Source organism: Amborella trichopoda, chromosome 5 (genome assembly GCF_054954075.1).
Source record: "Amborella trichopoda isolate Santa Cruz 75 chromosome 5, AtrichopodaSantaCruz75HAP2 v2.0, whole genome shotgun sequence".
NCBI lineage: Eukaryota > Viridiplantae > Streptophyta > Magnoliopsida > Amborellales > Amborellaceae > Amborella > Amborella trichopoda.
Window position 1 is genome coordinate 8,626,715 of NC_142340.1, and position 13,678 is coordinate 8,640,392.

At 35.0% G+C, this 13,678-nt stretch overlaps 1 protein-coding gene across 1 annotated transcript in view; it reads left to right on the top strand.

The window, feature by feature from the left end:
* Positions 1-3,290: 3,290 nt before the first annotated feature.
* The window catches only part of LOC18443739 (ubiquitin carboxyl-terminal hydrolase 6), a 30,046-nt gene continuing 19,658 nt past the window's right edge, over positions 3,291-13,678 (top strand). Inside the window, exons 1-8 of the mRNA XM_006853921.4 lie at positions 3,291-3,367; positions 6,215-6,360; positions 6,541-6,576; positions 6,663-6,770; positions 7,523-7,623; positions 7,780-7,906; positions 11,607-11,666; positions 11,759-11,826. Of these exons, the coding sequence (XP_006853983.1) occupies positions 3,358-3,367; positions 6,215-6,360; positions 6,541-6,576; positions 6,663-6,770; positions 7,523-7,623; positions 7,780-7,906; positions 11,607-11,666; positions 11,759-11,826 (656 nt within the window). The 5' untranslated portion in view covers positions 3,291-3,357. The remainder of the gene's footprint in view (positions 3,368-6,214; positions 6,361-6,540; positions 6,577-6,662; positions 6,771-7,522; positions 7,624-7,779; positions 7,907-11,606; positions 11,667-11,758; positions 11,827-13,678) is intronic.

Genomic DNA, 13,678 nt, shown 5'->3' on the forward strand with positions numbered 1-13,678 from the left:
CTTTTGTGATTTGTTATTGGAAAAAGAAAAAGATTTATTTTATATATAGCCGAGGCTCTAGTTGATGTCTAAATATCTAAAATTGATCATCTCGCATCAAGATGGATGGACATCATAAAAAAAAAAAAGATTTTAAATTGGAAAAAGTTTATATAAAGTTGCAACTTTAAAATGTAGAATTACAGATGCATTTCAAAAATGTATTGAAAAAAATTATTTTAATATTGAGAAACTCTCTAATTGATCATCTTGATATCAAAATGTATGAATATGAAGAAAAAAAATATTTTGAGCCCCAAAAATAATGTATCTTGAAACACAATATCTAGACAGTCCATTTTCAAGATTTCATCTCTTTGATTTTAACCATTTCTAGAGTTTAAAATTTTATAATGAAATATAAAAATAAATTTTCAGATAATCCTAAGAATTTTGTACATCAAAATTATGTTATAATAAAATTTGGAGGTACGCCTTAATTGGATTGTTTAAAGTTGCAACCTTATAGAAACCGCACCCTTTTAAGTTTTAGAAGTAGCACATCTTATAATGCATTTTGGACCATTAATTTTCAATATTTTAAAGTTTTCATGATCAACACTATTTTTTAAGCTTTAAATTTTATAATTAGAGATAAAAATGTACTTCAAGGCTATCACAAAGATTTCAAGTATTGAAACCATATTTCTCAATATCATTTGAAGGTGTGTACTACTTTGATTGTTTAGAGCCTCAATTCTATACAAACCGCACCTTTTTTCTTTTTCTTTTTTATGCTGCCGTATTTTAATATGAAAAAAGTTTATATAAGGTTGCAAGCTTAAAAATATAGAATTACATATGCACCTCAAAAATCCAGCGGAGAATGTTGTTTTAATGTTGCAAAATCCTCTGATAAATTATCTCGACATCAAGATGTGTGAATATGAAAAAAAAAAAATTGAGACAAAAAATAGTACATCTTGCAACACACTTTCTAGACTTTCTATTTTCAAGATTTCCATATATTTATAGATGTACTTGATTTCTTGGCTCTTTGGCTCATATCTTTGGTAGTAAAATTGACAAATTCCCTCTTAAGTACTTGGGAGTTTGCATATCCGACACTAAGCTTCTTCAAAGATGTGTGGAACCCTTTAATTCAGAGGTATCAAGTTAAGTTGAACTTCTAGAAATATAATACTATGTCTCTGGGAGGTCGTATTACCCTTATTAAATCCACTAATGCTAATCTTCCCATCTACTTGAAGTCCATTCTCCAAATGACTAGCGATATTATTAAGACCATTGAAAGGTTTATGCACAATTTTATTTGTAATTATTTTGATGATGATCATAAAAAATATCACCCGGTAGGGTGGGATAAAATATATACCCCAATCAAAATGGGTGGCGTTGGGATCTGAAATTTGAAATATATGAATTGAGCACTATTCTTTGTGGATAATTATTTATGGCCCAAATCAGGGAAAGAAGTCTCAGCAACCAGATCTTATTTATCATTTGATAATAAAACAAAGTGGCAAATCCTCATTGCAAATATGAAAGGGTATTTATAGTTGCAAAAATATGATTTTTAGCAATATTAGATGGTTAATTGAGAAATTTATTTCTTGTTTAACAAGTGGCATGGTGATCGGCCTCTCTCACTCTTATTCCCGAACTTTTGTTTTTTTTTTTTTTCAAGAGTTTGCTTTCGCGGCTAAAATACTGGATTTAATTTCCGTTAACCACTCGGGTGCAGCTGCATGGAATATTTAGTGCTGCTATAATAGATTGGCAGACCATGTTATTCCGCAACTTCAAAGCTTACAGCTACTTCTAGAAGATTTAACACTTCGCCTTTCTGGGGAAGAAGATATTGTATAGGAAAGTGAAAGTGACAGTGTCTTCACAGTTAAATCTACTTATAAGTTACTTTTTCAAGAATTAGATGGTCATTTGAAAATCTTCATACAGTCTGGAAATTACCTATTCCTCTGAAGATTCAAGGTCCTTTGGATTGCTTTGCAAGATAAATGCCTCACTATAAACAATCTTCACAAGAGGAGTAAAATTATGCCTAACATCTATCTTTATGTGTAAAAATGAGGAAGAGACTGGCTACCATCTCTCTCTATATTGCTTCTTTGCTGATGATATTTAGAAATGTGCCTTTCAGTTATTGGGTTCTCTCTCTTGTTGTCTCTTAATTTAATTTCTATTATTAACTATTTTCATTTCGCTTCCTTGTCTTCAAAAGGACTTTTTATCTGAAAGATCTTTAGAAGTACAACAAACGATCTTTAGAAGTACTATTCTTTGGTAGATCTGGCTAAAGCACAACAGATGAGACTTTGACGAGATGTATCTGGATCTCGTTTGTATTAAAGAAAATTTTTTATAGACCCTATGAGATTGGTTCTCTATTACTCATGAAGGGTGAGAAGTTTCAAGGGCAGATATCTTTGTTAATTTAAGACTCCTAGCTTTCTCTTATATGCCTAAATACCGCCATTGTCTATTTGGAAGTTACCTCTAGAGGGTTATTTTAAACCCAATTTTGATGGGAGCTCCTTGGGTAACCTATGGCTACTCGGAGTTGGGAATACTTTGAGGGACCATGAAGAGTCCATTATTTTTTCTTACACTGAGCCATGTGGATCTACTACGGCTAATCAGGTTTAAATGGTCTCATTCTTTTGGGGATTGAAATTATAGTCAGCAAATGAATTTACGAAGTTATATTGATTGAAGGTGACTCACTCAATATAATAAAAATGATGCAAGCAAAAGTAAAGAATCACATGGTCTCTTCATATTTTATGGCTAAAGATTTATGATATCTGCTCTTCCCCTGGGTTTCGGGTCTCCTTCTTTCATGTCTGCCGAGAGGCTAATAATTTAATTGATCGTCTAGCAAAGCTTCATGTTTTTATCCTAAGTGTTTATTTTGTATGCTCTAATTCCAATGATGTGACTTATGCTTTCACAACAATTATTCATTAAAAGTTCCTAATATTTGTCAAAAAAAATTATTTTTTGCCACGGGTGCCAAGAGTTCAAGAACTAAAAATCCAACGTTTGAAAAGAGTCATTTGGTCACCGGATTATGAAATCTCGCATTGGAAAACCGTTCAAAGCGGCTATTCCAGCCGTGGGACTATGTTTGGCAGTATGATCCTGTGGGGACTAACATACTAATAATATAACTATTGTTATTTGTTTTCGCAAGGATCTTTTCCGTCTCCCTCAAGTCTATACCATTACTCCCCATAGATATATACCAAAATATTTGGGAGAGAAGTTCTGCGTTTCTTTTTCTCTCGTCGACAGTAACCTTTCCCTCTCTCCTGCGAACCAAGAAAACCTCCAAAGATGCCAACAGGTTCTCTCTCTCTAACCCCCTCTCTCTCTCTCTCTCACCCTTTCTCTCAATCTAATATTCAAAAATTTCATTATATGACATCTTTCACGGAATGTTTCACTAGTTATTTGGTACTCAGTATTTGAAGATGGATCGGTCTTGTTTTCTTCAAAATCCGGCTTTTGATTTGTGTTTATTGTTGGTTTTCATGTGGCTGGCTTTCGCACACCTTCAAAATTCTTATTTCTATAAAAAATTTGTGTATCATTAGCTATAGTTGTATTCTGGGCAGCGGAATTTCTTATTCCTTCTTTTATTTCTCTTTTCTGTGCCATAAATTGTAATTTTGTTTTATGTTTGTTCATTGATCTATTTTTCAGAGTTTTTCTTTTGTGTGCTGCATGATTACATGAAATTGGTCAGGAACCTTGTAGTTTGAATGGATGGTTTTTATAGTTCTTTATGCTTATATGTTTAAAAGTTAATATTTTTGGGTGTGGAATTTCTCTTTTGAAATTTATGTGGTTTTCGGATTCTGTCTTTTATTTGGTTTTCTCTTAGTTTTTATTTCCTTGTATTTTATGATGGGGCAATCACGACTTTGATGCTGATGCTGAGGGGCTGATTGTTAGCATGAATTTCCAAAAGAGGCTGCATTCTTCCACTTTTGTTGAATATCGAAGTGTGGGCTAATGGAGTTATTTATACAATTTGCTGTTCAATACTTCAACATAAACAATATGGTATCATGCTGGTTAATTATTCAATGATAATAATAGTCAGAGTAATAGTCTTAGTAAAATATCAATATTAATAATAATAATAACAACAAAAAGAATGACATTATTATCTTAATAACTTTGTCATTGATTTTCATATGGTAATATGATGTACTTCCTAATTGGAGGGTTGGGATGCGAAGAGAGGTCTCCCTTGTAATAGGAGTGAAGAATGATCCGACCTGGCTACAAGAAGACAGGCAGAGTGGCGGGGCAAAGGTACCAGACGTTAATGAGAGAGAGATAAGTGAGTTGGTCTCAATGAGAGCCCATGCGAGTCTCGTGTGATAGTCTGACCCTGATTAAGGAAATAGTGATAATGATCCCATATGGGATAGATTATAATAGTAAAGGTAATATCAATATTTTTTTTGAAACTGTTAATAAAGCAATACCAATATTAATAACAATAACAACAACAATAAGAATGACATTATTATCTTAATAACTTTGTCATTGATTTTCATATGGTAATATGACGTACTACTTCCTATGATAAGGATCCCATATGGGATAGAAGTACTTTTCCTTAAGGAACTTTTGGCATCAAGGATCAAAGAGCACTTGAGTACTTCCATGACGCCAGGGTTGGTTAATCCAATTTTGAAATTTTTATATTATGGAAGTACATGATGGACCTGTTGAAATAAATCAACAAATTGGCTGATTAGCCCGTTGGTTCACTAATTCAAGCCAACTTTCATACTAACGCCATACCTCTCCGAAGATGTTTTCATGCATCAATTATGGGGTAACCATTCTCAAAAAAAAACTATGGGGTCATAAACCTATCTATCTCATGATTACTTGAGGCATGGTACTTAGTTCTGAGTGATGTATGACAGTTTGTGTGTGTCGAACATGATATGTTTGGGTTATTAACAAACTTGAAATCTTTACCTGTAAAAGCTATGTTGATGTCCAACAAAAACAATATATTTGTAAAAGGTTTTCAGATGCTGATTGGGCTGGCAGCTTGATAGATAGAAAGTTGACAATGGGGTATTGAATTCAATGGGATGATGCATTATGGTTGGAGTCAATCTAGTTAAATGGAGGAATAAAAGGCAAAGCTTAGTTGCCAAGTCTACAGCAAAAGCCGAAAATTGGAAAATGGCCATAACTACTTATACTTATTTGGTTGATTCCTTCTTCAGGATATAGAGATCATGGATACTTATTCCATTGCCATCTATTGCAATAACTGGGAAGCCACTCAAATTTCCTCAAATATCTTGAACACATAGCAAATTGAAATGAATAGCTACTTAAGAGAAAGTTATTGCTGAAGTCATTAAGTCTTCATATTTGAAGAGAAATAGCTGACTGCCATCTTGATGACATTGCTTGTAAGGAGAAGTAGCAGTGTATATTTGTCATATTGCTCATAACTGACACTCTTGCATTAGCTCGATGGGGAGAGTTGAGGACTTCAAGTGTTACTGCAACATAAAAAGTTGTAACTTTTTCTCAATTTATATATGTTAAATTATATCATGATTTACAACTAGAGGGCATTGATCCTAAACAGGATGTATTAGTATTTTATGGGCTGTGCTGTTCTGTTTGAAACTAAGGTTAGTGAAAATGGACTTGGGTTAACTTTGTAGGATAGCTAGGGTTAGGTTTTATAGATTAGTAAGGGAGTGACATAATATTCTTGAAGTTAGGTTTCTAGGTTAAGGTTGGCATAATGGTCTAGGTTGAAATGTATGATGATGTGATCCTTAGGAGTGATTAGAGCTTGTTGGAGTTCTCCTTAAATCATTTGTTAATGCATCTTTTTTGGTGAAGATTTTCTCCTTCGTGGAGCACTTTTTTTTGTTGTCATCGTCTTGAATGCAGGTTGCTTGCCTTATAGCATCCTGACTGGTCTGACATTTTCTCCATTAAAAGGAACTGGGATAAATACTTATATGGTTTTTTTTTTTTTTTTTTTTTACAAATTTCAATTATTTGTCTATGAACATAGAGTTAGTTATATAAAAAGAAAAATATCTTTAAATTGTAGTGGCAGAAAATTTTCTTCCATTTACTAGCACTGACAATTCTTTTTGCTAGCACTGACAAATCTTTGTCTTTTTTCCAGTTAGTGTAAAATGGCAAAAGGAAATCTTTCCGGCTGTTGAAATTGACACCAGCCAACCTCCACTAGTGTTCAAATGCCAGTTGTATGACCTAACTGGAGTGCCCCCAGAGCGGCAAAAAATAATGGTGAAGGGAGGTTTGTTGAAGGTGTGAACTTGGCACTCATGCATGTTCTTCATAAAAAATAGGATATACTACTCATGGATCACCTGATATATTGTACCATTTTTTTAAAGAACTTGTTTTGTACTCTTGTACTCCAAATCGATTCTCATATGATAGTGATGGAAATTAGAAATTAGATTTGAGTTTTTTCTTCTTATGCAGGATGATGCAGATTGGAATGCAATAGGGGTGAAAGAGGTGCTACTACTTCCTTAGTTGTTTTCTCTTGAGGATTTTCATCATCTCAATGTTTGCTCTCAAACTAAATGTCTATTGTTTGCTAGGGTCAAAGATTAATGATGATGGGAACTGCAGATGAGGTTGTAAAAACACCAGAAAAGGGTCCTGTATTCGTGGAAGATCTCCCTGAAGATGAACAAGTAGTTGCTGTGGTTAGTAAACCATTGAATATGATTACGAGGAGTTGTTCTCATTTAATACTATTGGTTTATTTAAGTACAGCATATGAGTGTTTGTATTTCAACACCTGATATTATGATATTCATATACATCGTGTGAAGTACAACACCTCTACAAGGTTTTGTACTTCAAAATGCTAGTCTGAGCAATCTTATTTTCAACATTTAGACTTGTTATGAGAAGCTTGTAGGCACAGCATGTTCCGTCCAAATGCTAGTTATGTCAGATTAGTGATGTAAGATCTTCCTCTCTCTATTGTCCTGTTTCCCCATTTGTCCCCACTTTGACCATTTTAGATATCTTGCTCATTAGGGCTAGGAGTGAATTTATCATTCTGTTCTATGTTAATCACATGGGAGAATCTTGTTGTCTAATTCATTAAACTCATTCTCTTTAGTACTATCACGCATGCAGTCTATTTTCCAGGGCAGTCAAAATGCTTGTGATATGGATTTTTAATTTTATCAATGATTTCTTGTAATGATTCGTCACATACTGCTTTGCAATTTGAGTTCCTATGGTTTCTGTGGATATAGGAATTAAAGCCCCGTATTATATGTCTTGAGTTAAGGCACAGCACTTCAATATCGCAGTGTATTTTAAATATGTGATGATGTTATGTCTGAGATAGAACTAGTTTGTTGCCATGTCGAAATTTTATCTGAAATTATGTTATGCTGTAATAATCCATTGCTCCTGAAAATCTGTTCTTCTCTATGACCAGGGGCACAGTGCTGGTCTATATAATTTGGGGAATACCTGCTACATGAACTCAACCTTACAGTGCTTGCATTCAGTTCCAGAGTTGAAGTCGGCTTTGTCAAAGTAATCTTGCTTGTTTCATGCCTGATCATTGGATTTCTTTGCTTTTGAGAAACCTTCTATGGTAGTTCTATTTTTTTATTCTCTCGGAAATTGACATTTTAAACTGCCACAATATTTGTGGGCTGTTGTCTGCTTTCTATATTGTTTTAACAACAGTTATGCACATTCTGGACGGAGAAGTGATTTAGATCCAACGTCCCATCAGCTCACCGTTGCAACTAGGGATCTGTTTGGCGAGCTTGATCGAAATTTCAAGCCTGTGTCCCCAATGCAGTTTTGGATGGTTAGTTCTCGCTATTGAATTTTCTGTGGTCATCAACCATCTTCTCTGAAATGAAAGATGCTCTTGCTTTCCCTCTCTTATTAATGAAGTTCTGTTCTGGACATTAAAGGGTTTAATTTGAAACATGCTCTAATGATCATGATTGTGGGTGGAATGGAATGTTTGCTACGACTACATAATTTAAATATTTAGTTGCGGAGTGAAGGTCCTGCCATGAGACAAAATAAACAAGTAAACAAATAAAAGATCACAAGTTGAAGTTATTCAATATATCATTGGATACTCTCATATTGTATTGTTTATATATCAAGCACTACAACCAAATGCTTTCTTTGGCGCTGTGTGAAATGCTTCATTGTATATTTGATGATTTGTGGATAGGGTGACTCTTGGGAATGGTTTCATTTTTCTTCTCCAGATCACTAGTTGTGTCGATGCTTGTATATAGTTATCCTTATGGTCCTAGAGATTGTATGACTCTTGAAACTGGTTCTAAAACTGTGATTAGGGAATACTTCCAAACAGCTGTTGTGATTTCTACTTCTAATGGTTATGGAAGTTATGAGGACCTTGAAACATGTTTGTAAATGCCATATACTCACTGTCTGGATTTAAATGCATATTGAAAGGGGGTTTTATGGTCAGTGTTGTCCGACACCTCATTTTCCTTGTGTCGATTGTCGTCACATGTCGACATGCCTCGACATGCACCGGACATGCAGTCCAATGTGTAATTGTGATGACACTTCATATCGATGTGTATAAGGTATTTTCAATAAGAAGGACACAATGTCCCAATTCTGTTTATATACACAATGTCCCGATTCTTTTTATATAAAGTACAACTCTAATTCATGGGTTTTGAACCCATGACCTTTCAATGTGATGTGGAGAGAACTAACCAACTCACCCTCAGTTGCAGCTGTGTCTTATGTTCCACAATTATAATGCTCATAGCTTTAAAAGGTGCAACTGAAGGCATAAATGCCCATTCTGACATCTGTTATTGTACAAAAAATTAAATCAAGTGTGATTCACATGGAACTAAAAAGAAAAAGCAACATTTTTAGTACAAAATATTAAAGTGAATCACATGGGACTCAAAAAAAAAAAAAAAAACGAAAGAATCTATCTCTTCTGAAGCAAGCATATGTTTCTTTTATAGATTTTATACGTATGTCATTATCATATTAATATAGTTCTACACAGACTCAGAATACGTCTCTAAAATTTAAGTGTGGTTTATATTCATTCTAAATTTTGAAATGTAAACTTCTCTTTGAGGGATTTGAGCTTGTATCCCTCTAAGATAAATGTCAATGATTCTATCAACACAACTATCAAAGATGTTTTGCATATATTATGCAAAATATTGTTATTAATAAGTTTTAAAAAGCATCATTGTAAAAAATAAATGAAAATAAGCAAATATGTTTTTTTTTTTTGCATAAATAGTATTTATATTTTTTATCTCTTAAGTTCCACTTACTATTTTGTGGATTTCTTCTATAATTTATTTATATATAAAAAGTTGTATTGACTTGTTTGGTCTATCCTGGGCTTTTAGGTCGAATTACTAGACACCTGAAACACGACGCTCCTGTCGGTGTCCATGTTACACTCTTTATGATTGATGTTAGCCGTATATAGATGTTAACTTGAACTATTGAAGTTCCTGTGTTCTCCGTACACATCATATACTTTTTCTTGCTTTATTTGTGTACAGTTGATGTTATGGATTATGTTAAACTCAAAGGATAAAAATCAGATTTGATGGTGAAGAGCTACACGATATCCAAAACATATTATGAATCCAGAATACCTCTGCATTTTATGTGAATGGGTGACTCAGATTTGACTCACCAAATCACCTAATCGAGTTGGCTCATGATTCTGAGTAGCTTGCTTGTGGAAAAGGCATGGCTTCTAGACAATATTTTCATGTATATACAAGGGATATGCTTCCAGACTTTATCCAAGGACAAGTGAACTAATGAGCAAGGGGATCGAGTCACAGAGTGAGGCATGGACAAGTGAATCATAAGATTGACTCGACTTGGCAAAGGGTTATGTCAGTTGGACGTGGATTAGTCCTACTCCTAACAAGCAGTTATTGATAGAATACTAAGTCATGGTTACTCTTGTAACATAAAAGACATTCAAAATATAAAAAGAATGATGTTTTGAAGGACTTGCATGTAAAGATCCAATTCCAGGGTAACATATGCTTGTGCGATTAGCTATCGGAATTTTATCATACCTCTAAAGGACATCTTGTTAAAGGTTGAAAGTATCTCCAATCAATTCTTCAGAGGCTTATTGGGTGAGACTTAGAATGTCATACCTAATAAGCCACCTAAAGCAAGGGACTGCCAATTGTTGCCCCATGGGACAAAAATATGAGACACTGGGAGCCATTGTTGTAGATAAGGAAGGACCAAAGTCGTCTTTTTTGTCGTCCTCATTGTGAGCTATTGTAATCCACTTCGAGGAAATTATAAAAATGAGCGGTCCTGCCTCATGATGATTATTAGAATATAACTCATTTCTTATATTGAGGGCTTCGTGATGTTTGTTGGCTCGTAAGGCTGTCACTGCGAGTTTGAGGTCGTGGGTAGTGTCATATGATTCCATAGCTTCACTGTTGCTAATGTGGTTTTACAGTTCTGTGTGGCTGCACGAGTTGAAGTCCTCATGGAATATTGACCTAATGGCTTAGACCTCTGACCTCTATAGTGTCATGAGCTCTTGGAATCCACAGCCCATGGCTGTGACTCCATATAGGTGATAGCTTGGATGTGTGAGCCCTAATGAGATTATGGCGCTGCCATGACCCCCATGGGGGCAATGAGATCTACGAACGATAACCTGGGGCATATGCCCCATGGAGCTATACCCCGACGCCACGAATCTTTTAGTGGACCCTGTGGTTATTTTCCCTGCAGGGTGCACGCCTTAGGGCTGTTGGGTTGTTCATAGTTGACCTAAATTTAGGGTCTTGGTTTTTGGTGAGGCGATGATGGTGTATCGGAATGGTCAGGGACAAAGAGTTCCATGGCAAAACCTATGTCATGTCAGACCTTGTTTTGTTACTCATTATTAGGAGTATGTGGAGAAACTTCCTATAATAACGTCCGGAGGTTTACTACATGCATGCAGCACATGCCCAATAACTTTGGAGCTGAGGTGGTTTGGAGCCCATTGCCAGGTGAGTTGTTCTGGTCCAATTCTGGTGTAATCTCTAATGGAAATCCTTCCTACTAGTTTTGGAGGTGCCATGGCAGTTGATAGTAAGTAGATTTTCAATAGAGTGTTCAGACTTGAGGATCTTGGGATTCTTCATGGGTAGAGTCACCATTCTTGTGGAACCAAATTTCTGTAAGGAAGGTGCTTCTTAAAGCCATGCATTAATGAGGATGACTCGATGCCATAGAGTGACTGAGGTAGATCTTTTTAGCATGGAGCAAGGCCCAGGAATAAGTTTTCAGCAAAATGTCAAACCCCATTCTTGGGTGGTCAATGTGATTGAAACTACCAATGGAAGTCTGATATGCAAGCATTGTTGGTCAAGGATTGGAACCTCTATGTTTTATGTTGTCAGTATCTCACCCTGCTAGGCATTCACAATTACTGATGGCTATCTACTTTGTATTTGTGAGAAATGGGTATGTTTTTTTTCACAGTTTTTCATACGTGGCAGGTTTTGCGGAAGAAGTTTCCTCAATTTGGTCAGCAGCAAAATGGTTTCTTCATGCAACAGGTTCTAAAATTTCAGAAGTTGTTTTGAGGTTGCAATTATGTTTGTTTTATTCCTTTTTGAGACCTAGTAGCATTCTTTGAAAAATTTTCCAGGATGCTGAGGAATGTTGGACTCAACTTATGTATACGCTCTCACAATCTCTCAAGTCACCTGATCCAGGGTATTTTCCATGTTGTAGACCAAATTAATATTTCAGTTATCACATGCATCTGTATAATTCTAAGCATGATTTTTAATGTCAGGGTTTTAACTTGGAAGCTATTCATTTGCTGCTCTTTCTTTTGATAGTTGCCTTCACTGCTCTTTCTCAACTTTATCATATCGACTGTTTGTTGTTATCATTATTCATAGTATTACTTCTGTGGCTTCTTTTTCTTGATAAATTATTTTTGTTGTTTCTTCATCACATTGGAAGGAATATATCTTAAGTCCTAATTAGAAAATATCAGTATAAAGTTGTTTTTGAACAATATTATTGAATACTTCATTGTATTAAAAGATCTGTACAGGTGGTGATTGCATATAATTCACCAGTTTGGGCTCCACTTACATGTTAGCTAGTTACCTTTTTCTTTTATTTATCTATAAGTTTTTGTTGATTATTTATTATCCTCCAGGTTTACTTATGTAGTTAAACTTTTTAAGACAATTTTAGCATTATGTACATATAAGTGCATATTCATGATCAATTTTTTTTTTATTCTAACTATCATTAAGCGTTTAATTTTTTAAGGATGTTTATGATCCCATCTTCCTTTATCACAATTCGTGAATTTTTTAAATATTTCTTCAAAATGCTCAATAACTAACTTTTCAATTTCTTGTCTCGTTGATTATGAAAATAAATAAGTGTGTCAAAGGACTCAAAGGCATCTCTGTAGATTTGTGGCATCTGCCCCTCCCCTTCCCCCCACCCCCCCCAAAAAAAAAAGAAAACAAAGACACCCACCCATTAAATAAAATAAAACACAAAAGGTTTCTCCCATTAAAGGGAAAATGATCATGACCTTAATTGCCTTTTCCAGGGGCTTTTTTGTGGTCCTGTAGGGCATGTTCAAAAGCACCAGCCTTGGACCTAGGTGCACGTTCAAAAGAACCTGCCTTGGACCTAGGTGCTAGATGGCACCTGGCCAAGGCTCGTCCCAAGGTGGCCTGGCTTCCCTAGGCAGGGCATTAAGGCCCTCTCTCTCTTAGGCACATGGCGAGAGCCCCCCTGCCCCCCTCTCTATTTTATTTTTAGTTTTTGCTTTTTTTAAATCTTCACAATGGTCAAGGGTGAGTCCACTCAGACTTGACTAACTAACATGGCTTGGGCTAGGGCTGAGTCGGAGAACACTAATACATATCTACATACACATAGAAACACGTATGTACTTGATCTATACATATATATGTACATACATATATTACTTACAAACTCCTATGAGTGAATTTCTATAGTACTCCAAATCATGGCTTATCACCATCCAAAGTTCATCAGATGCCTAAGATTACCTACTTGTATTTGAATTTTAATATTTTTCTACAAATCCAATTTATTTGAAATTTGGTTCGCCTGTACTTCTAAGCAGTTCAAACAAAAATAAAATATGAAAAATATTTGTCAAAAATAAAATGATGAAAATACTTTTGAAATATTTATAGGGGTAATTTGGTTTTATCATGTGAATTGTTTTTTTATATGTTATTTAGGTGCACCTCATTGAGGCACACACCCCCACAAAATTTGATGTTTATCCAGATTGTAAAATTATTCGAAATCAAATACTCAGATAATTGTGACTGTCTGATGAATTTAGGACGGTATGAGTGAAATACTATAGAAGTTCACACATGAGTGTTTTTAAGTGTTCTTCATACATATACAGACACACACATATCCACACACATGCATGCACACATATATATATACACACACGTGCATGCACGCGCATGTATGTACACACACGCGCATGCACGCACATATATATACATACACACGCACACACATCTACGTACACACAGACACCTAT